The sequence below is a fragment of the Cyprinus carpio genome, chromosome A9 (genome assembly GCF_018340385.1).
Source record: "Cyprinus carpio isolate SPL01 chromosome A9, ASM1834038v1, whole genome shotgun sequence".
Taxonomy (NCBI): domain Eukaryota; kingdom Metazoa; phylum Chordata; class Actinopteri; order Cypriniformes; family Cyprinidae; genus Cyprinus; species Cyprinus carpio.
The window spans coordinates 20,283,646-20,309,279 of NC_056580.1; the positions used below are offsets into that span (position 1 = coordinate 20,283,646).

General features: G+C 36.6%; 1 protein-coding gene across 4 annotated transcripts in view; it reads right to left on the bottom strand.

Moving 5' to 3' along the window:
* The window catches only part of LOC109093779 (neural cell adhesion molecule 2-like), a 184,499-nt gene extending 160,968 nt beyond the window's left edge, over positions 1–23,531 (bottom strand). The window contains exon 1 of one of the 4 annotated variants that reach the window (XM_042764060.1): positions 23,229–23,531. In XM_042764060.1, coding sequence (XP_042619994.1) covers positions 23,229–23,280 — 52 coding nt within the window. In that variant the 5' untranslated portion in view covers positions 23,281–23,531. Of the gene's footprint in view, positions 1–22,295; positions 22,660–23,228 lie in introns of those variants that run through there. The other 3 variants (XM_042764059.1, XM_042764058.1, XM_042764061.1) reach the window with 3 other exon arrangements.
* Positions 23,532–25,634: the final 2,103 nt, after the last annotated feature.

A 25,634-nucleotide genomic window follows, 5' to 3' on the forward strand; every position in this document is an offset into this window, starting at 1 on the left:
TAACTAAGGATCATCAATATCAATAATTATTAACTAAAATCCTTCCTGTAGCTCAGTGGAGCTTTGTGCTACCAACAGCGGTCATGGGTTCGATTCCCAGGTAAAGCAAGAACTGATAAAATGTGTATTTTGAATCCAAGTTGCTTTGGATAAAAGCGCCTTCCAAATGCATAAATGCAAATGTAATTTTAAAATGTTATTTTATAATAAACACTAAAACATTAAATAAACCATTTAAATGCTGAAGGTCGATTCAGTTATTCCATAATTATGATTATTATAAGTATAATATTATTATATATAGTTTTTATTAATAATAATAATATATGATCAAAACACTAATAATTTATATACATTAAACTATTAATGATTTTAAAATGAAACAATGAATCAATAATTCGGTTTTAACTCAACAAACACGAGATCTAATTTCACCATAATATTGTGCTTTGCAACAAAACTGCTACAAGTTTAGTTATTATTTATTTCCATCAGTTGGGTTAACGTTAGGCCCTGTAATTAGCCAACAGAATTTTCCAATCGGTGTAATTATAATTTAAATCGGACTACTTTTCAAATTGTATTTCATAAGCAAGCATCTCAGACGTTATGTCAAAACGTTATGGGGTTTCAAATCAAAAAAAATATTTCATACATGTCCACTGTAGAGGACATCAGGACTTAAATCATGTTAATCAGGCATTTTGGGAGACAAAACTAGTGAATATGGAAATAAATTTACATCAATATTTATATGAAATATTAGATATTATTATTAAAATGTTGCTAATTATTACTCCAATTATTACATTTATTTTTTCATTAAATGTTGCTCCAAGAACACATTAATATGCAAATTAGTTACAGTGTATAGATGCATTGCATTGAATGGGAATTAATAATTTATGGCCATTTTACATAAAGTAAAATGGTGTATCAATTCATTCCATTATATCTTTCATAACATAGTTGAGAATCATCTTTATACAAATTTTGGTTAAAAAAAAAAATAAAAAATCCTGAAACCCAAAAAGTTATTGGTGATTGAAAAACAAATAAAAAAATCCTAATCCTAATTCTCTTAAGTGGCCTATTCTCTTAAGTGTGTTTTTCAAATGTTCTAATGAAGGATTCTTGTGTATAACTGTTTGTGCAGAATTGTTTTTTTTTTCCATTGGGGGGGGGGGGGTTGTGGGGGGGATAGTTTGCTCTCATGCACGGCCTCTCATTTGCTTTTATAAGTCCATTATCTCAACAGTTTATTAACCTAACTGACTGTTTTGTGATTGTCAAGCAACTTGGCACACTAGGATTTACAGTGAGAAATTTACTTTTTTTTTTTTTTTTTATATGACCATTTCAGTAAAAACTTATTCCTATAGGACTCAAATCTCATGGATTCTTCCTTTACCCTCTCTCTCAATTTCTCAGCAAATTATCACTTACCATCACCCTCACACATCCACCCTCACCTTTACTCAAAGTGATCCCACCATACTACCATGCAAACTCACAACCATTTAAAATCATTTAACAAGTATGTTTGAAGAATGTTATCTTATTGCTGGGTGAGAAGGGAATATTTAGGCTAAGTGTTTGAATGACATCTATCTGAATGCAGTTGAGCTTCAGTATTCATGTGAGGGAGAAAAACAGAGAGAGAGAGAGAGTAAAAAAAGAGAGAAAAATGTTGTGGACAAGCTGCATAAAAATAAATAAATAAACTGTAACCACTATGTATAGCGAACTTTAACTTTAAGAAAATCAACTAGCAGAAAGAGAGAGACTGTGCACACAGACCAGCTAGATAGAGCACCTCATTTATAGCCGTGTCCCCTGCAGCGAAAGCTTGAGAAGCCCCCTACAGCGAGAACATGACGATGAGCACTTGGAGCATAGCTGTGTTTGAAAATGTGCTCTCATTCGTAGGTCTTTAGCATTAATACACACACCTGGGAGCTAAAGCCTGGCTGGGCGCTGTGTGTATAATTCATTACAAATCGGAAGAATGCCTAATAACCCTTTTATTTCAGCTACCGGAGTGCAATCATGATCTCCTACCAACCAACGAGTTTTATCTCTGTATCCCATGGTCATTCTGAAGACCAGCCAGTTAATCCAATACATTACAGATGCGGAACTCACCCGAGAAGAGGATGTTTGCACCTGGATTCACCGGAACAAGCCAGAGTTGTTTTTTTGGTGAAATATGCACTGTGTTTTATATAATTTTCATTTAATGTACTAGGATTACATCAGAAGAATTGTTTTCTCACATCTGAAAGTGTGCAAATAATGGGGGAAATGCACATGACTTTCTGCTCTTTTCTGGAGTTCAGAACTAAAGGTATAAATCATCATGCAAGCGTTATTTGATGAAAATCTTGCCTTGTGCTGTCCAGCTACATATATTCAAATGCGCATTTAGGAGCCTGTCCTCCAACAAAAAACGACCATATAGGTCGTTTGTGCAAGCACCTTATTACGACCTATTTTTACGTTTAAACATTAAGCGGCCTCTAGCGGGCGTAAAAATAATGACAGTATCGCGTTGCGTCTGTCGTCATGAAATGACGTATAACGTCATTACCAATCAAAACGCACGTTTATTTAAATGCAATGTGTGGACTTTTTACACCGATCTCACAGTAATTCGTACATATTTTACTAGGTGGCTTATTCGTTCGAATGACCACACCTAACCCCCACCCCCTAAACCTAACCCTCACAGAAATCATGCTAAATTATGATTTTTTGAGCATATACATTTTACGTGCACGTCCATTCTCGGGGATCGAACCCATGATAGCATGATTGCATATCAAGGTAGAACGCAATAATCTACCAACTGAGCTACACGAAACGCAAATCACGGTGCAAATAAAAGAGTACAAAACATTAATATGAAAACGACCTTTTGCCGATAGGGGCGCAATTGTAGTATACGCTCTGATGGGTCGTATTTCAGGGATTTGGACAAACGACCTATACGAGCGTATTAGTTGGAGGACAGGTTAGAGCATTTAGATGCAACATTGTAGTGCTTTTTTGGTCTTTTGGAAATAAACAGCTCAGATCCTATAACTTCTTTAACTTCTATAATATATTTATACATATATTCATTTCCTTTGTTGCGTGTTGCACAGAAGAATAAGTGCTATACAGGTTTGGCATAACATTAGGAGAAGTAAATTACAGCAGAATTGTCATTTTGTTTGAACTATTAATTAACAGGAATGTAACTTAGATTTAGATTTCAAGAAGATTTCAAGCCTTTATTTCAATGACCATAAAGTACAAATGAACAGATTAATGGACTTTCAGGCACTGCTTGTGTTGTGTCTTTACCTCTTTACCCCCAAAAGGCTTAGATTACCAGTTTGCGAGTTGTTTGCATTAACCTGAGAAAACTGTCAAGCAGTCCAACTGTCAACAATCTCAGTTTACCATTTTCCTGCCACAGTTCCACCTGACATTATGCATAAAATGCCTCTGTGACTCACACAAAAAAGTGGTTTTGATTGACAGGAGGCCACCCACATTTAACCCACTTACAGAAATTCTGTGCAACCTTAACCTTAAAAACCACAGGATGATATGCACATCAATATAAAAACAAATAAATACAGAACGTAATGTGTCGACAAGCAGAAATCCAGATTGTGTGCAATGACCACCCACCCTTCCGCATTATAATCATGTGGATCAGGAGCTCACAAGTTTTCCACATGATGTTATCGCCTCCGGTGAACATTCAGACTATGTCTCGGATCTGCAGGACTTAAAGAGAGTCTTGTGTTGTTAGGTTTAATGCACAGATTGATTATGTCATCAAAGTAAGAAGCACATATAGAGCCTACAGTAGATTAGAAAAGCAAATTACACTAGGCTTGATGTATGTGGTTGATTCGCTGTTAATTTAAATGCGTGTTTATTTTCAAAAAATGAATTGTCAACTTTAGGAGTACACTAGCATTTGTGTGACCTAATATATTGATACTGTATATCTGTCATTGCATTGGGACTAAATGTCATGAGAAATGAATATGGATGCCTTTGCACATATCTGCCAGTGAGATGTTTATTGACAGGTGTGAACATCTCTGATGTACAGATGCAATCCCACCTGTCTTTCCTGTTTCATGCGCCACGGCAGCACAAATCTATTTGCACATGCAGTGCCGAATAACGACCCAATAGAGCAGTGATGGCAGCCGGTGACTCTATCATAGAGACCGAATCGAAGGAACTCTGATGAAATCAGAGGAGCATCACATTTGTTTTCATGCTGGCAATTTTCTGCCTAATCCCACCACGCAAAGCATGGACAAATTTATATTTCACAGCAAACAGGACTGAGTCATCAGAACCCCTGGTACTCACCAGGTTTTAGTATTTAAACCTCAAATGTTCCAACACAAGTTTTTGAAGTATGACACAAAAATAAGATGGTTAATTTACAGCTTGCCAACACAAAAAGCTATAGTTACATAATAGTATGAACATACTGAAAAGTTTTCCAATCAAACAGAGCAATGAGGAATGCTGTTTTGTTGTGTGTACTCTAAAGAAAACCCCACTTTAAACAGCCTCTTCATTGGCTTCCAACTGAAGTGCTTTTAAACAAGCAGAAATCTTTCTGCATTTCGGTTTTAACAAACAAGCCCTGAATTCTCATTTGGGTGGTAATTAATTACATTAAGGCTTTAATTAATGAACAGAAATCTCAGTTGGAGGCCAGAGCCCTGAGATTTTGAGTGGATGCTTTAATCAGAGGAGAGAGCAGTGTTTACTAATTGGGACTGGAAAAAAGCACTCACTTCACAAGCAATCTGTACCAACTCCATCCTGAATGCTTTCACATAAACCATCATGGATTAGAACAATACTGACTTGACTGTGGTTCCAAAATGAATACAAAACAAGTACAACTAAAGCCACGGCACACTCTGTGATTTAAAATAGTCCTTTATGATAGTTGCTTGTCAGACTGTATGAACATTATCCTAATGTCACACTATATGATCTCAGCTGTCATTAATTTCAGACGTACGATAGTCAAGAAGCGTTAAAAACGGACATGCACAAGAAACGTCAACCCATGACATGTTCGGTGAAGGTAAGCTTGAACACTTAAACACTGTGTGAGAAATTAACAGAAATCTTATGTTACTATTCACAGAAAAAAGTTCCCTTAAAATCTAATTTGCATATTTATGAGAGTGTAATATACAGTATAAACTACTTATAATGCTTTTTTGCAGAATTTTGTATAATGAAGAGAGGTGAACTGGATGAAGACGACACTAAATCACCAATGAATTGACTTTAACAGAAAAATTGACTATCTGTTATTGTCCTCTTGCATTATTGACATTATTGTACCAGTTTTACTTAATGTTGTCACATTTTCTGGTTTAAAAATTACTATATATAAAAAAGAAACCAAATACAAATCTATTAGTTTGTCATCTAGATGCGCTCCAGAGACAGATCCCCTGAGAAGACCTCATCACCTCAGCAACCATTGGCATAAGACCATGGGAACCAGACAAAGTCCTTTACACAGTCTGACGTGTTGCAGCCATGTAATGCTGGTCAGAGGAGAACAGGCACCTGACCGACCCTGGTTTTTCCCAAGGTTTTTTCTCCATTTCTGTCACAGACGGAGTCAAGTTAGACATTTGACTGATTGCAGCTATTTTCCTGTTTGACACTGTAAAGCAGGGTTCCTCAATTAGTTTTCACAGAGGGCCGAATTCTGCCAACAATGCCAAGCCAAGGGCCACTGCTTTACAGTGTGTGTGTGTGTGTGTGTGTGTGTGTGTGTGTATGTGTATGTGTATGTGTATGTGTATGTGTATATGTATATGTATATGTATATGTATATGTATGTATATGTATATGTATATATATATATATATATATATAGGTACATCTCAATAAATTAGAATGTCGTGGAAAAGTTTATTTATTTCAGTAATTCAACTCATATTGTGAAACTCGTGTATTAAGTAAATTCAATGCACACAGACTGAAGTAGTTTAAGTCTTTGGTTCTTTTAATTGTGATGATTTTGGATCACATTTAACAAAAACCCACCAATTCACTGTCTCAACAAATTTGAATATGGTGACATGTCAATCAGCTAATCAACTCAAAACACCTGCAAAGGTTTCCTGAGCCTTCAAAATGGTCTCTCAGTTTGGTTCACTAGGCTACACAATCATACAGAAGACTGCTAATCTGACAGTTGTCCAGAAGACAATCATTGACACCCTTCACAAGGAGGGTAAGCCACAAACATTCATTGCCAAAGAAGCTGGCTGTTCACAGAGTGCTGTATCCAAGCATGTTATCAGAAAGTTGTGTGGAAGAAAAAGATGCACAACCAACCAAGAGAACCATAGCCTTATGAGGATTGTCAAGCAAAATCGATTCAAGAATTTGAGTGAACTTCACAAGGAGTCAAGGCATCACGAGCCACCACACACTACCGTGTCAAGGAATTTGGCTACAGTTGTCGTATTCCTCTTGTTAAGCCACTCCTGAACCACAGACAACATCAGAGGCGTTTTACCTGGGCTAAGGAGAAGAAGAACTGGACTGTTGCCCAGTGGTCCAAAGTCGTCTTTTCAGATGAGAGCAAGTTTTGTATTTCATTTGGAAACCAATGTCCTAAAGTCTGGAGTAAGGGGGGAGAAGCTCATAGCCCAAGTTGCTTGAAGTTCAGTGTTAAGTTTCCACAGTCTGTGATGATTTGGGGTGCAATGTCATCTGCTGGTGTTGGTCCATTGTGTTTTCTGAAAACCAAAGTCACTGCACCCGTTTAACAAGAAATTTTGGAGCATGTCATGCTTCCTTCTGCTGACCAGCTTTTTGAAGATGCTGATTTAATTTTCCAGCAGGATTTGGCACCTGCCCACACTGCCAAAAGCACCCAAAGTTGATTAAATGGCCATGGTGTTGGTGTGCTTGACTAGCCAGCAAACTCACCAGACCTGAACCCCATAGAGAATCTATGGGGTATTCTCAAGAGGAAAATGAGAAACAAGAGACCAAAAAATGCAGATGAGCTGAAGGCCACTGTCAAAGAAACCTGGGCTTCCATACCACCTCAGCCGTCCCACAAACTGATCACCTCCATGCCACACGAATTGAGGCAGTAATTAAAGCAAAAGGAGCCCCTACCAAGTATTGAGTACATGTACAGTAAATGAACATACTTTCATACATCCAGAAGACCAACAATTCACTATTTTTTTTTTATTATTATTATTTTTTTTTTATTGGTCTTATGAAGTATTCTTATTTGTTGAGATTGGTGAATTGGTGGGTTTTTGTTAAATGTGAGCCAAAATCATTGCAATTAAAAGAACCAAAGACTTAAACTACTTCAGTCTGTGCGCATTGAATTTATTTAATACACAAGTTCCACAATTTGAGTTGAATTACTGAAATGAACTTTTCCACGACATTCTAATTTATTGAGATGCACCTGTATATGTAAATTATTATTATTTTTTTATTTTATATTATAATTATTATTATTTTTTTTTTTTTTTTTTTTTTTTTTTTTTTTTGTTTTATTATTATTGTTGTTTTTACAAGATAAATATTTTGTTTTTTATTCAAACAATTATGAACATTTTTGCATTTAGATACAGAAGAACTTTGCCTGTTAAATATTAAAAACAAATGAGCAAAAAAAAAACAAAAAAAATCTAGATCTCCATGTCTGCCATGCAAATCAACTGTTCCTGCTCATCTCCAGACTGGATCTCTTCTCTCCACTTTCCGTAATTGCAGATTCAATTATTAGATATGTCAGCATTAATATTTTTATACTTAGATTTTTTGAGGGGATCAAACTGTAACACCATGTGTCCCCCAAAAAAAGTATCTTTTTCATGTAGTTTTTGTTCTAACCACCCGCTACAGTGACACGTGACAATAAGCGACACAGAATTCTATTTTTTTTTTGTATTTTCTGCGACGTTGTGGCAGGAACAACATACAAAATATGACAGTGATACTTATGACAAGTAATGATTATGTGCTTTATTCAATGTTAAAATTGTCTAATGTCAGTTTGAATATTATTTTGCTTGATCTTTATAACCATAGTGAAATCAACAATAGATATTTTTCCTCAGAACTTGAAAATAATTTAGGCTAAAGCAAACTTACGTTAACACTGTGAACTTACTGCGAACCAACATCCATAACAAAGATGGTATCACTTACTCACTCAAAACTGTTCAGTCCATTCACATTTGAATAATCTATTTTCAGTGTCCACTTCTCTTCACGTCACACTTGCCATGTTTTTGCTGTCACGTTGTATATCTACACTTGATGTGGCAATGCATTGCAAATCATTTGATCTTTGTGTCAGCGCGTCATAAATAGAATGAGTCAGCAGTTTTCTGTCAGGGATTTGTCGCGCTGCATCCAGTGGAGACAGCATCACTGATTATAATAAGTTCTATTGTATTTTGTTGCGTCATGCCGTGCCGCTCCGCTCGCGTCCGGTGTAGACACAATGTAAGTTAATGTTGCTCTCTGATGCTGCTTTAGAAGCTTAATGCCAGATTATTTGAAATTAGCGCAGGCCAAACATTTTTCTCTCGTGGGCCGGATGTGGCTCGCGGGCTGCCTACTGAGGAACCCTGCTGTAAAGCTTCTTTGACACAATCTGTATTGTATAAAGCATTTTATAAATATAGGTGACTTGACGACTATACTTTCTGAAGTTTGACAGCGTCATTCACTCTCATTGTATGAAAACAGCAGTAATATTCATTTTCCATGTTTCATGGAAGAAAGATATACATACTCAAAGTGGCAGGAGGGAGAGAAAATGACAAAACAACTGGTTGAACAATTCTTTTAATTAGAAATTAAGTTTTATTCGAAAATATACTTGCAATATAGCCATAACCTGACAAGCACAAACACTAACACAAATCCACACTCAAAAGCAACTCCATACAGTCGGATTCTAACGTGTCAATGTGAGAGGTGATGTCATTACAGTCTCATCACGTTTCACACAAATGAGAAAGCCATGAGGAATGCGCAGAGAAAATAAATTAGCAGGAGTGGTACTTGAGATTCAGAGGCGTGTTTAGCACTGTTTCCAACACAAAAGCATGAGTAAGGAACACACTTCTGATAAGAAATAACTACAGCTAAGCTAACCTTAAAATGTCTCTCACACTACTGTAAGAAACTACTTACTCATCTGTTTCAGGAGTGGAGAGACTGCACCTCTGAAAATAAGCAAACAAGGGGAAGCAGAGGAAGGCAAGAAAAATCCATCAGCTATTCCAACAGCAGGGAAGATTCATCTCCGTTTTGCAGTAAAGAAGCACACGTGCGTACGCAAACACACACTCACAGAGGAATAGCATATGGGAGCAGGCTCAGAGAGTGCGACTGAGCAGATGTGGATTTGATGGCGTTCGGGTGCTCAGTCTGGTGAAACCCTGAGGCTGTGTGGTGGTGTTGTATCCGTGTCAGCAAGATGAGCTGCTGCAATATGCCCCAAGTCAAATGCGAACTCTGGACATATTGAGTGAAAATACGATCACGTCTTCAGGCCTCTGCTCTATTCGATTACAACAATGTGCATACCCAGCTCTTATTAGTGCCAATTTGAACTTTAAGCATTATGCTGGAGTATCCGCCCCTCTATCAATCCATCCATCTAGTATCTATTCATCCATCTCTCCATCCATCCAGATTCTAAAAGTGATGACATTCAATTACCTTAAAGATCTAGTTACCCAATAATTCAGTGATATTAAGTAGTAATTTTTACATGAATAAAAACAGTTAACTTGCATGGCATCTATCAGTGGTGTGAAGTGGTATTCTGAAATGAGGAGTCAAAGTCCTTGGTCCTTTTTTTTTTTTTTTTTTTTGGTAATGTACCAGTTATACTTAATGTTATCACATTTCCCTTTTTAAAAATTACTATATATATAAAAAAAAAGAAACCAAATAAAATATCTAATTTGTTTATTTTTTTGTTTCAACTAGTTGAGCCCCAGAGACAGATCCCCTTCGAAGACCTCATCAACTAATCGGCCATCGGGACTAGGGATGGGTCACGATTTTCAAATATTTGATTAGTTGATTTAATTATAGAATATCAAATAGGTTATGCGATTATTGTATTAATTTGATAAAAATGTTTTTTTTTATGACGCGGTTGTGACGCGTTCATGTAAGCAGAGGGTGTCAAAGGCAACAGAAGAACACATTGTCTCACGCGCACACTGTAGACTTGTGTGGCATAAAAATGTATAATTGAATAATAACCCAGCGATTTTCGAACATTATTTTTGCTTGGAATGCCCATCCCTAACATGGGCACACAAGACCCCAAGAACCAAATGAGTCCTCTGCTCAATCTGACTTGCGTTGCAGCCTGTAATTAAACCACACCATGCTGGTTTTGTCTGGCCAGAGGAGAACTGGCCCCTGACTGAGCCTGGTTTCTCCCAAGGTTTTTTCCCCATTTCTGTCACTGATGGAGTTTTGATTCCTTGCCACTGTCGCCTTTGGCTTGCTTAGTTAGGCACGCTTGACTGATTGCACAGACACTATTGGACGAGTGCTAAACTGGATGATGACATCACTGAATCATCAATGGACTGAATTTAGCTGGAAAAATTACTCATTGTTATTGGTCTCTTTACAAGCATCTTTACATTTATTCTAAAATAATAACTTAAGGCAGTTACTATTTAAAATATATATTTTGACGTGACAGTTTTGTTGTTTACTTACCTTTTATTTAGAATACCCATAAACTCCATCATTTGGCTCACTCGGACTGATTTGTGAACGCAGAACATGCACAAAAACATGTTCATAATACATAATATTTGTGTTTTAATATATGTATGCATCTGTCTATATATCTAAAATGTAAAATGTAGGAAGTTGAACTGTAATTTGACTTGAAATGCTTACATATGAATTAAATATACATCTCTATAGGCAGCGGTTCAAGCATGTGTCTAGATCACAGTCAACCCAGTGTTCAGGTCAGCTCATTAGTGCACTTCCATTAGTACCTCCTGAATATTTAATATCAGACCCACTTTAACTAGAAGCAGAGGAAACTAACAAAGTAGGTACTTCTCTAAACAGGGTGCTACAGTATATAACAAAATGAGTAGTGGTCTATACTTTTCTTTCTGCATCGATCTGACAATTAGGACCACCTGTGGCTTTTCCTGGTATTTCTTTTTCTTCCTTTCTATCTTGATTCTCTTCTTACCCATCATGAGGGAATGGCAGTTTAAAAGCATGGGATTATCAGTGTGAAATAATAAGCTCTGAGTTTACAAAGGTACAGTAGATATGCCTGGCAACAAAATGTTTTGAATTCTAAATATTTGGTTTAATAAATATTGAAAAGATGATCATATTAATTTGCAATGTTTGATATCAGGATGGTTCTGGTCCAGACACAATTTTTGGATGCCACTTAATATTAGAGATGCACAATATTATGGAACCATAAGTTATCAGCCAATAATTATCAACATTGCATATCAGCTAAACACTGGATATATTCCCCTTTTTTACATTTTAAATAACTTGCATTGTTTTTTAATCTATATATTTTAAGTTTTGGTTACCTGGAATTTCAATGTAATGACAGAAATCTCTCAGGTTTTATTAAGAATATCTTAATATGTGTTATTACAAATTTAGCTAAATCTCAAAATTAATATCCATCCACATTGTACATTATACTTTAATTCTAAGTGTAGCATTAATTTTATTTTTTGTTTTGTTTTGTTTTTTAAGACAAAAAAGTCCATCTCTACTTGATGCCCAAAGTAAATTGTAGCTCCTAAAGCAAAACCAACTGATACATTGCCTTGGTAACCACACATTTCCTGGCTTAGCCTGACACCATGCACATCTCATTCACACTTCCTCCTCCTAACTAACTCTGATTAATTTTACTATTGACAACCTTCCAGTTTCCACCAGACTTTCTCTCGCACATTTGACGCCTGCTAATCTCACCGTATCACTGCTCCCGCACTTTCTTTGCTGTTTTGATCCATTATAACAGCAAAGCCTCCTGTGGCTCACTAACAATCACCCTCCTGCTCTTAAAAATCACAAGTGCTCCAATTTATTTCTGCCACTGTACATCTTCCATCACTGATATCTCAAGCAACGATCTTACCAGTGGCCTTTCTCTCCACGTCGACCACTTCATTCCAGAGATGTTGTCTTCTTCCTCGGTCCAGCCTAGTTCACTAACAAGTGCCTTACCCTTGCCACACTCTTGCAGCCTCGGGTAACAACTTCCCTTACTCCCTGTGGCCGTGTGACCCTTCTCTTCTTCTCTATGCTGGCAGCACAGAGTGCTAACAGGTGCCCTACCCGGCTAATTAACAGTGCGCGTCCTCGAGTGGCTTTGGGACAGCTCATTTGCACATGGTGGGAACCCTTTCTAATTGCATTTTCTGCAGGCTGATTAAAACCAAGCCATAAATCACTTACTGCAGCTGACTTTGAATTGAGCCACCGGGCTTGGCAATGTGAAAACAATGCTAGTTTTCCAACCAGTTTGGCATCTGTCACAGCCACACAGACAAAAAAGCCAGCACTCAGGCTCTGTTGTAGAGTTTTGTAGAGCAGGGGCTTTCAGATTCTACTACATTATAGAAAGCAAACATCATCTTGTTGCTCACTTTGAAGATTTAATTAAAGAGGGATCTACTGGCATTGATTCAGTTGAGGCATTTGCACTCGAGGAGATAAAGAGAAGGGAAAAGTGAGAGAGAATGGACAAGGAAAAAAAACTGCCATCAGACACCGCTTACTCTTTACACAGCCTGCGTAATGAACCAGGTCTGTCCAGATCCATTGTTAATGAGGAGAAATCCCTGGTGCTAAACTTCCAGTCTGTAAGGACACACACACACACACACACACACACTGCACAAGCATATAAAGGCTGTCCACACTTATTAATTTAAAACCATGCTGTCACGTCCTATGAGAAGTAATTTACTGTCATTAGATATCAAACAGATCAGCACTGCATTTGCCCAAATCTTCTAACGTGACTTTTTTAACTTTACCATGGCAGTAAACATACTGTAGACTGCTAAAACTGGAATATCAACAATTAATCAAAATTAAGATTAAAGCAAAAAGTACCCAATCATATAAATGATCATTTAAAAGCATGAAGTGGCTATTTTTACAAGTTCACTTTCATGAGTTGTAGCCACAATTGGAGCTGGGTAAAAATCATTGTCCAAATAGTTATTATTAGAATGATCAAGAAAGCGATACCTCAAATCCATAAAACAAAACAAAAAAACATGTAACATCAAACAATGCAACCAAAGTAGCCTGATTTTGAAAACAAATGATACTTATTAGACAATTCAAACAAAGTTATAATTTTGAATCAGTCAGAAACACTGTCCTTGCCTTGTATAAATTATTGCATTGGTAAAGATATAATTTCTTTCATATTTAAGAAAAATGGAAATATAGCTAAACTTAAATATACCTAAGTCAAGAGCTTGTGACTCACAAACAAAGTGATTCAGGAAATTTCAATGAGTATCAACCAGCCCTACAGGCGCGATCGTTTTTTTAATAAAGTAAACTCTATTGATTTCAACAATTTCTCTGCCTTTGCATCCATAAAATGTTGGAAACAAAATTGACTGTAGAAAATGGCATCTATTCTTACAGCCAATAGTGCTGCGTACCAAACCTGCCAAGGAACCATGTGTATCATGAAAAAGACACTGTAGGCAAAGATTTATAATCAATAAAATGATTCCATATCTCAAGTTTAGCATTTCCACACATCACACAGCAAATAATAGTGTGAAAACGATTACCAAAAGCTGTTAAACTAGCACCGTAGTAAAACACTGAGAAGCCAGTGAGAATCAAAGCCACTGCCAAAAAAAAAAAAAAAAAACACCCATCAGATAAACATCGTCAAGCTCTTCGTAACGCATTCAGAAACACATTTAACATTACAAAAAGCAGCCCAATTCCCACAGACACACGGATCTGTGGCTACATTAATCTTTAAAGCAACAACTGTCACATGATGTGACTTATCTGTGCTTTAAATAATGATCCTCCGTGTGCAGCACTGCACAGACAGTGGCTAGCCATGAAAGCTTTCATCACTGTGATGAAATGTTCTTCGGTTGTACTGTGGCAGCAGGTCCAAACAGAGCTTTAATCATTCATTTACTTCTCTCTGAAAATACATATCATATTTACTCCTTAAAAGCAGCTATCGATGTTGGTCTCACATGTCGCTGCCGCTGTTCTTGAATTCAGGGCCACACAAATATGTTTAGAGGTCACTTTCCAATGTCAAACTGCATTAGCACTGAAAGCACACACAGACCTGACTCTGGTTATAATTACATGGAGAGTTCGAAGGCGCATAGGGATAAAATAGCCCTGATAATGTCCTATCTCTGTTTGAAGCTAAGCATATTACATTTCACAATGACTTCAGGGAAGAATATATTTTTTTATATGAAGTTACCTATAAGTGTGACTGAATCTGAGCCAAGCTCTTCCAACAATATGCATCATTCACAGCAACCCTGGCTGTATTATGCTTAGCAGTAATGGTCGATTGCAGGTTGATATGGAATAGAGCCCGACCGATACATCGGCCGGCCGATATTATCGGCCGATATGAGCTAATTGCATTTAAATCGGCATCGGCGTTTATAACGGCCGATGAAACATGAGAAACAAGAGTCTCATGCTTCACTCATGTTATGAGTGTTGCATAGTTTGCCCACCAGAGGGAGCTCTGCAACTCCCCAGTTGACAACAGCGCCAGAAATCCACTACAGAAGAAAGCTATCAGCCGAGCCATGGAGATGTACTCTTTTGACGGTGAGTCTGTCATTCGTCATGTGAAATGATTGTAGATTTAGTTCATACACTGTATATAAAAACAGTGTGGTAGTTCTAGCTAACGGTCCTATCATTATCACTTCTAAATATTCTGTAACATCACTTACAGCCGCTAATGCATTGCTATATTAGATTAGCCACAAAGCTAATACCATGTTTATCAGTGGAAGAGCGCGAACTTTAATAAGAGGTCAAACTATAACGTTAGCGTTTAACTTATTTTAAATATATCTGCAGTGTTTCCCACATAATGACCGCGTAACTGTGGCAGGGGGGCGCGTGTAGTCAATGACTAGAAGTTATGTACAGCGTGCCTCGAGAAAACAACAACTGTTACGTTATTCTAACGCTAACATAGCTTCCTTTTTTAGCAGGCCCCTTAAATGCTTGCTATTAACTTGTTTGAAGGTGGTTCTTCTCAAAATTGACAGCGGTTTACGTTAACGTTAACCATTCAACTTCGAATTGATTCCGTAATTTTCCGGTAACAGTAGGCTAACTTTACGTTCGCCAGCGCATGACGATGTTTTGATTCAGACTGCACAAAGAGAAGAGGAGAAGATATACGGGTCCGTTGTGAATGTGTCTGTGAGAGCAAATATAGTGTAGTTACAGTAACTACAGTAGGTGCGTCAGAAATGATTAAACCAGAGGGGACATGTAAATAAATGTGAGCTGAACAAGCGCTTTTTTTTTCTTCTTTTTTACAGATTGTTTCAAAGCAGCTTCACAGACATAACAGGAAAATGTCGTAATAATATAGTTAAATATAAGTAGGTAATAGGTAATACCTATTGCTTGACAAATAAAAATATATATATATATATATATATATATATATATATATATATATATATATATATATATATATATATATATATATATATATATATATATATATATATATATATATATATATTATATCTATATTTCTCATTTTCATTTTTGCCTATGTAGGAGATCCCTGTTTATTATTATTATAATTCTAATGATGACATGAGTATTGATACATGGTGATATTATTAATACACATGCTTATTCTTTCTCTGTCTCTATTTCTGCCCTACAGATGGCTGAAAAAGGTGAACGCTGTAGCAGCAAAGTGTGGGACTACTTCTGCAAAGATTCCTCTAATGGAGTGTTCTTTTGATCATTAAAAAATATATACTTTTGATGTGCAATTGTTTAGTCATTGAGACTGTAATCTAAGGCTTTTTTTAACATAATCCCTTCTGGAAAATGGTTTATACAGCCCACATACATAGAACAGGCAGATATTTTGCTATTGAATGTTGTGTAAGTGTAGTTTATAGGAAATGGGTCTAATATCCAGTTTATTTTCAAAATCAAAATATCGGCTTATAAATCGGCTCTTTTCGAGTTAATATCGGCATCGGCATCAGCCCCCAAAAATCCATATCGGTCGGGCTCTAATATGGAAGCAGTTAAAATCCTCCCAACGGTCCTCATTATTGCCTCTGTTTGGAGCCATAAGCCATAGCAGCCCAGAACAGTGTCCCAAGCTAGCTTGAGCTTATTGTACAACTTTTCAGGAGACATATTTTCATAACTCACACGTTCTTTTCATTAAATTCTGCTGGTCTTTCTCCCTCTATCACTCACTCACTGTTCCAGGAGACTGGCACCTGTTAAAAAGGTTAAGCTGTGCTTTTGAGTTTCAGGGGATAATGCAAGCTGATTGCTGAACGCACTTACCACAGTGCCATTCTATTGCAGAAAATGAATCCTAACACTACAGGTTCAAAGCAGACATTGGAGGCCAGGTTTATTTAATAAATATTTTTTATAATGTGCTTAAATATCTGCACAAAACGCTACAGAGGAAAAATACAGCACACTGATTCAGCATTTCTTTTGAGCTTTTTACCATTTTTCAACATCTTTTGCCTTCACTAGTTAATTTTAAATTGTCCTGTGGTTTGATAAATTACTTTTTACAAGTACAAAATGTTCCATGTAGTCTCTCAAATAACATGAACTCATAAAAGCTTTGAATTAGCATTAAAATAATTAATATAGCACTTCACATGTCACACCTCAGGTTATCTAAACTTCCCAAATGTATTTCAATGTCTAACCATTTGTATCATAATTTTTTGACTTTCATTCACCATAAAAACTGTGATGAAACTGAATTTTTACCCCAAAACTGGTCCATTCAAGTCCATTTTCTCCCAAGGAGAATGTAGTCATTTATAATTTGTTCTTACTTTAAGTCACAATCGGTTTTGCCAAGTCAGCGGTTTTCCCGCGGAATTGGGCTACTTTAACACTATTGCCGCGGGTTGATTTTCATGTCTGCAGGTTGAAGCGACCCCAATAACGTGATATCTAGTAGGGCTGTCAATTTTTTTTTTTTTTTTTTTTTGAATATTCGTTGAATATAAAATAAAAATCCACATTCGAATGCAAAAATGAATGCAAAAACCTGGCAACCCTGATCACAATGTATAAGAAGTAGTATCAGATCTGTTCTTCTATATTGCCATGTACATCCGAGTAAAACAGATTATTGAAAGAAAAAAAAACAATGTAGGGTGGGGACTTCAATACATCGGTTGATAATAGGATAGAGGCAGAACTGAATGCGAGCTTGCAGCCGATTGTTAAAAAAGGTTTAAGTGGACAAAGTAACTGGAGACGTCTGGTGAAATCTGATGTTTCACTGGAAAGTTGAACCATGACTTTTTGTTTTTTTGTTTTAAATAAAATAAATTGTTTACAATAAAAGTTGCATTTAGAAAACTGGTGAATGTCCTTTTCATGTCAACTTTAAAGAGCATTGAAAACAGATCACATCGACTCCACATTTCAAAACAAACATTTTCTACTCAAACTCGTCTTTAGTCATAAACCTGCTAATGATGCAGACTGCTGGTTGTTTGAATTGGTATACCTGTCACATAGTGTAACACTCTTGTAGTAGTTAAGGATATGGATATATGAGACCTAAGACTTACAGCCTTGCACAGCCTATGCTCATTTTTTTATTCTCTAACTTTTTATGGTCTCAATTTATCACTGTCCTCTAATCTAAATGTGGTGTACACTTGTGAAGAGGGTGTTTGCTGCCAGCACTGTGCCGCTGGAAAAAAAAAAAAAACAGCAGACGGCTCTCCGGAGTCTCTTTACTCTCGTATCTGACCACTAGAACCAATTATCTCCAAAATGTCCAAGTCTGAGAACCAAGCCATTTCTTAAACGCATTGGTGGTCTTAGATTCAGACCCACTCACTGTTACAGATGTAGAAACCATTGATCAAAGCACAATAGTGGTCTATTTTTTCCACATGTCCATAAAGTTAGATCATCAAACGATCACTGGCTTACCAGAACAATATGGCTGCAATCTTGCACCTGCAAAAAAACGGACTGAAATACCATATTTCATTAGTTCACTACATCTGAATATTTAAACAGATGCAAACTGTTTAAAAAGAGGTGCAAGTTTGAGTTTATTTCAAAAACTAGTGGCCTGACTTTTCATTTTCTGTAAAATAACATTCATACACTAAACAATAAAATTGATCTAAATAATGAAAAGACCAAAAGATCAACCATGTTGTATGTTTAAACCATCATAGTCATGCTAGAAAGTTGCATGAGATGAAAGTACAACTAGTTTTACTGGGTTGGAGTACAGGTAGTTATCTATAGAACAATTGAGAGAGAACACCCATTAAAATTAGCATTATTTCACTAACAGTGAAATTGCACTCTATACTATGGAGCAGCATGCTGACTCTAAATACTTTTTAAATTGATTTTCATATAGAACTCCCACGGGGGGCAATTCCATTCCCATACGAGCTTGTGTGGCTCTCTATTCACTCAATTAATCACATAATACGATCAATTTCCACACCAAGAGAAGTCACACACACACTTATAAGAACAGCTTAGTGTTTTAGCCTTTTTATAGCATACTCCAAGCTCTGTTACATAGTGTAAAAACAGAAAACATGGCGGGAAAAATTTAAAGAGAAATGGCAGCATTTTTGCTGCATCTCATCCCCTGAACCACAGGAGGGCTAAGAGTAATACTGTAATTGTACAGGTCTGCCCAGAGCTGGTGATATACAATACTGCAGAACCCTGTCATTGTCTTTGAGAGTGAATGCAAAGAAAAGAGGATTCCTATAATTAGAATAACCAGCAGGAATATCTTAGGAATCCCCAATAGTCATTCTGTTATTGACTGTGTACAAATATCACAAGACCTATTAATGTATATATCTATTAATTTATATTCAGGCTTTCCTTGTCCAGATGTCAAAATGCACTAAATGTTTCACTGTATTCTAAATGGACAACAATATTTGTACAAAATGTACTTATACAAAAATAATAATAATAATAATAATAATAATAATAAAAATACTAATAAAAAAACTACATTTCTTATTATTATCAACATTGTGATAGTTGTGTTGCTAACTATTTTGGGGGCAAACTATTTTTTTTTCAGGATTCTTCAGTGAATAGAAAGTACAAAATAACATTTGAAACTCAGTATGATTTGAGACATTAGTCATGAGACCCAGAGCTGTTAATATTTTGAAGCAGTTAACACTTTAATACTTACATGAGAAAAGTTAACATGAACTTGTTGACAACTCAAATTCACAATGATTCATATGGTTAAGTCACTGAAAGGCTCCTTATTTATTTTATTTTTTTTAATTTTATTTTTTTACTTCCATTGACTTTGATTGTGTTTGTATTAATCTAATGAAGTTTTCTATCCCCAAATATTACCCTTCACAGAAAGCCATCTGCATTTTTAAGTTTTCATTAAGACCTTATTTAGTATGTTTTCTCTTTTCCTTATGGAGGCCATGGTGAATTCAGGATTTATTATACATTTACAAGTACATTTCGTCCCCACAATGTAGGCAAAACCTGATCTACACACACACTTTTATTGCACTCATTTACAACCACATTCCACAGAAATACCCTCAGCGAGGATGTTATGGCGTTCTAATTCAACCGCTACACATTCACACACATACAACATACAATTCCAGAGCATAAATCTATTAATGCTCCACTGTTACCATTCATTGGGAGATTTAGAGGAATCCATTCATTATTGCACTTAACACCTCGAAGGACTATGTCCACTGAGACCAGCACTGCACACAATTTATCACCGGGAGCTTCAATGAAGCTAGACACACACGCGCACGCACACGCACACACACACAGACAAACACTGCTTTAAGCAAGTACAAAGCTTACAATAACAAAGACCTGAGAGCCAAGAGCTAGTGTACTAATGGATATCAGCACTGCAAATTGCTCTCCCTCTCTGAAGACAATCCAACAATCCTGCAAACAAAAAAGCAAGGCAAAAGACAGTACAGCCTTTTTTGAGACTATTGAAAGTTGGGGGCCAGCTATAAAAAAAGGCCCCACAGATTTTAGCAACAGCCCTGGAGGTGCAACATCCAAGCAGCAGGTGTTGCGCAGTGATGTAATTCATGAGAGAACACCAAGCTAAATTACATTTTAACTGATATCACAGGCTCACGCTAACAAGCCTATATCTTCAAAGGATTTCACTGATGATAAACTGATGAACAAGCCAAGGTTCACTGCAACTGTCAGTCACAAAAAAAAAAAAAAAAACCTGCCAAAGACAACAAGAGAGGCACTAATTAACAAAGACTTCTCAGTGGGATGTGGTTATTCTAGAAGAATGACATCATATTGTGACCGCTTGTGAAGTACTTGGCTCATGTTAAAAGCTTCTTAATGTAGACTATTAATGCATTCTTAATAAAATTCTTAATAAATAAAAGTATACATATCTGACACAACCTTGCTCAGGGCAAAAACTGTTCATTGCTGCAGTGGAGATTTTAATTAGTGTCAGTAATGTGAATCTTTTGACTGATAAAAAGATTCATTCGGTGGCCCATTCTGCAGGTTGGTGGAGGAAAGTTAAGTGTCTTTTTATGTCATGAATGAGTCATTAGATAATTCAGGGGTTGCTCACACTGACAGTGATAGGTAGTGACACAGCAACCAGAGGTTATTAATTTTCAAAGGCAGCTATACGCAGCAACAGATCTGACGACTAAAGATGGGAGCCTAGCAAGTGATCCAGCACCTGATACAGTTGGATACTGGGAAAAATGGGAATGACTACCACCTACAGTATACAGTGTGTGAATCTGCGACTTCCAGTGATTTATTCACTGATTTAATGGGACTTTGTTAAAAGTTGTTCTCAAGCAAAACATGCTTATTATCCTTGTTTCAATCTACATAAAAAGACAACATAATAATAGCCTATAGAGTTTCAATTATATATTGTCATAATTTATTTTTACAGCGTTCTTAATTCTGATAAACTGCCTATTGTTGAGTCTGTCAGCAAATATTCAAATGAGATGAGTCATTCATTCATGGCATTCAAGAACATCACATCCCAGTTCATTCATGAACGAGATGTTCCTTTAACAAGTCCAACACTAGTTGCTAGACTTGCTAGTTCAAAGGACGCACTAAAGCACTATTTGCTTGTTCTGTAGAAAGTTTAAGGTAGGTAATCAAGCTCATCAAATGGATTTGAGAAAGATTTGTTAATGAAACCACCACTTTTAACAAAACACAAATGCTGCCCACAAGTGCACCTGAAAAGTAGCCTATCATGGAATTCAGTTTTGTATCATTTTGGTTATATATTTAAAATGTATGTTTATATGTTTATATGATTTTTGTTGCATTGCAATTGTTCAAGTTCCTTAGTACTGTATGTGGCACTTTGGTATTATCAAAATTCAGCATTAAAAAATAATAGACAAATAAAATAATAATAACTCTGTAAAATCATCATTCACAACAGACTTGTCACAACTCCGGTTTCATCTACAATCCGAATTGTTTTGAATACGAATTTCCCGATGTGTAAACACGTTTGCTTGAAAGTCTGCAAAAGTGTTAATTTTAGGTTATGTTGGACCTGCATTTCAACAACCTTAAGAAAATTACCGGACTAACTAACTAACTAAACAAAATCAATCGATCACACCTCAGTCATAATAAATAAACATGGGACCTTCTCCAAATAATGCAAGACGCTTTATGTCCATTTCAGGTAAAATTTTGAAAAATCTAGTGGTTAATTCCAAGTTCCATTAAAAAAAAAATAAAATACTTATAAATTGTCATTTTGTAGGGGCAACGTAATTTACAGTAGTGTCATTGTTTTTCGATTGACTAGCGTTTCAGCTAGCTTCGCTTTGACTCAGCCTGCATTGTGTAAACAAAAGGGAGGTCTCTGAAGTTGGATGAAGACTAACCGTCATTAAGATCCAAGGAACGCTCTGCCATCCAACGATTTCCCACTAGATTCATTCCATTTCTGACTTGGCACACATCGATGGTGCTTGTTTATGGTTGTCGCGCTTTCTAAATGGGTTAATATGTAGCACTCTAGCCCCACCTGCCGTCGCGTGAGAAGTAACAGCCTCTACGAAATATCCGCACTTCACAATACTTTGGCAGCTGATGTTCAAGTTCAAAGACGCACTTGAGTCACTGGAGCCGTGGTTTAAACTAGCCTACATACATCCACTGATGTGTGTTTATGATTGACAACTGCACAAATTCCCCATAATGCCACCTTAATTATGATTATTTCAAGAAAATACTCTGCTTCATGTACTATAAAAATGAATCACTTTTAATTTAATCATTAATAAAAAAATAAAATAAAAATAAAATAAAAATCTCGTGTGCGTGTGCGTGTGTCCTTCATGTAGGCTACTTCTAGCATTCATGTACTTCTGTATATATCTATATTATAGAAATACATACAAAAACCAGTCATTTTAACTTTTTTTCCTCACGTAAATTAGGATACAGACCTATATGTAAATGCAAAAAGTTGCTTTTTGTCTGAGATTACGATCAAATGCAATCCATCTTAATCTAGTAAACGTTAGATCTCCTCCAGACCACCCCGAGAACCCCTTGCAAGAAATCGCATGAGTCTATGATAACAAGTGCAAACAGATAGGCTTTGCACTGTTAATAAAAGGTAAGCTTAATCTATCAAAAGGAATGTTTTCTCCAAAGGGACGTGCCCAAACTGCAAAACAGCACACAACAAATCCGCCCCACTCCTCGTACGTCCCCCTCATTCAGATAGACCCCTTCAGTGTAATCTTGGTTTAAAGCAAGTCTATTTTCTCACACTTCTCATTTCCATGCTCACAATCACGCGCCCATACCTTGACTGCCACCGACGAGCAATCCGAGGAAACAGAGGACGGTCCAAATCATTTTGAGCAGGTCCTGATGGACAGCGGCCAGTGCTCGAAGTGAGTTGAACGGACGCTGGACGCTGGTTCTCCCTCTCGGCGCGTGTCAGTCGCTGGCGCGCACGAGCTCGCTCACTACTCACTCGCTCACTGTCTGCCACAGACGGGGTCTGTCGAGGAGCTGTAAGCAGCTGCCTCAATGCAGTACTCTTTCAGATGCGCCGAACCAGCCCAACCTATCAGCAGCAGTGCATCGCGGCAGGTAGAAACCAATGCCCATCATCAGTTCAGTTCTAGAGCAGCCGCACATAAAAAGTGTGGTCCTGGTTATCTATCTATCTAGCCTATCTGTCTGTCTATCTGTCTGTCTACCTATCTATCCCATTTTTTTTTTCTTCAGTGTTTTGGTCACTGAGCCATCTCCCTTGGGTTGTTTATCTAATTGCAGACAAAAATGTAATGTAACTTAAAACCCTCAAAAGACCTCCATCTAGTTGAGCCATTACATCAAGCTACATTCATTAACTTGTTCCCTTAAGGTCCACTTGGTGTTGGGGGTAAAAAAAATACAACCTCTTTCATAATGAGAAATTAGGGTGTAGAACTTTAAGTGATTCCACCAGCAAGGAATGGTGACTACAGTGCATTTCTCAATTTCATAATTGCTTTTTTAATTACTTATTGCATCACACGCATAAATTTACACACACGCACACAAATTGGTGGCAAGAAAAATATACATGACGTCTGGCATTGTTTGGAAAATACCTCCATTTCACCTTGACATAACGCATACTCCCTGCAGAGAGGATGAGATTCTGGAGGAGAGGCTTAGTGTATGTTTAGGTAATGCATGGCTATGGTTCTGTTTACAGGCAGCTTAGTGATGTGTGTTTATCTAAGGAGATGTCTCAGGCACTGTCATGGAAAAAAAGCTGTTGCATTAACACAGAGAGGAGGAGAGCAATGGCAATGAGCCATTTCATTCAAATATGGAAAGAGCAGCATTAATTTGAGGGTACATTCTGTCAAATATCAGTTTCAAAACAATTGAATCCAAATCGATTTTTGTAGGCCCATCTATAATATATAGTTAGTAGAGTCCAGCAAAAATGTCAAGATCTAAGTACAAGCTCAGCTACAAGTCTCAGTAGATGAAAGACTTAAAAGTTCTTAGAATACTTATTTTTTTTATTTATTTTTTTGCTGAGAAGCAGAAGGTTCACTTCATAATGCAAGTATAAACTTCTCTGACAAGTGCATTTTTTTTTTCTTATTTTATTTCATAATATTCAGTTAGTGATTTTTAAACCAAATTCCTGATCACACTCCAATTGTGCTTTAAGGGGAAATAATTTAGCAAAAAGAAAAGGCATTGAGCGCAAACAATCACCTTCTACTTTGATAACAAAGGCTTATTCATGGTATTTCCAGACTGCAAGGTTTGCAGCTCAGTCTGATAAGACTCTATTTTAACATAATAATGTCTGAAAAATGTCCTCAAGGTTGACGTCCTGTTTAAGCTGTATAGCCATGCTCCTTTTAAGATCTAAACTTTTTATGTATCTCAAGCAAATCTGTTGGGCTTCTTGTCATTCTGTTTCATGTATGTTTTCTGATCTATCTAGAACATAAGAGGGAAAAACAGAATATGTTAAACAAAAAGATTTCAAGTAGCAATTTCAAATGGTGACTTAAAAGACAGAATGTATTCTTTATTCAAGGCTGCATGGTCCACTTCAATCAAACACACTAATGTTGATCTCTGAAATAAATTATATTCATGCTAATGAGAGGCTCTTTTTTTTTTTGCAATCCTTCTGAATAACAATATACACAATGACCAATTATCTATGAACATATTTTGAATGACTTTTTTCATTTGCTGAAGAACTGATTGAAATGGACAGAGCCAAATGCATATTTAGATGTAATAGATTCAACAGTTGTTTTCCAAATGAAGTTATTATGCTTATTATGCTTAAAAGCTCCATGATGAAGAGGAAAACCTCTCAATTTCAAGCTCCTCGCCCCTGACAGACACAACACTTTGTAACTCTCCAGATAACATCATTAATGATTATAAGTGGAATGAATACTTTGTCACAGTCAAATGCTCAGCATACAAGTCACATAAAAGCGGCTTTAAACAGGTTGCTGAGACACACAGACAGTGTAGATATGAGATAAATGACTGCGATTGAGGGTTCCTGCATATCACAGACCAGTTGGGTGCATTTTCTATGCCTGCCTAAAGCATAAAATGGTTTATGGTTGACAAACATACAATACAGTGATCCCAAAAAGTATTTGGATGCTTAAGCCACATTAGATATGGCAGGTATAAAATCATTATTTGGTTTAAATTACAAAATA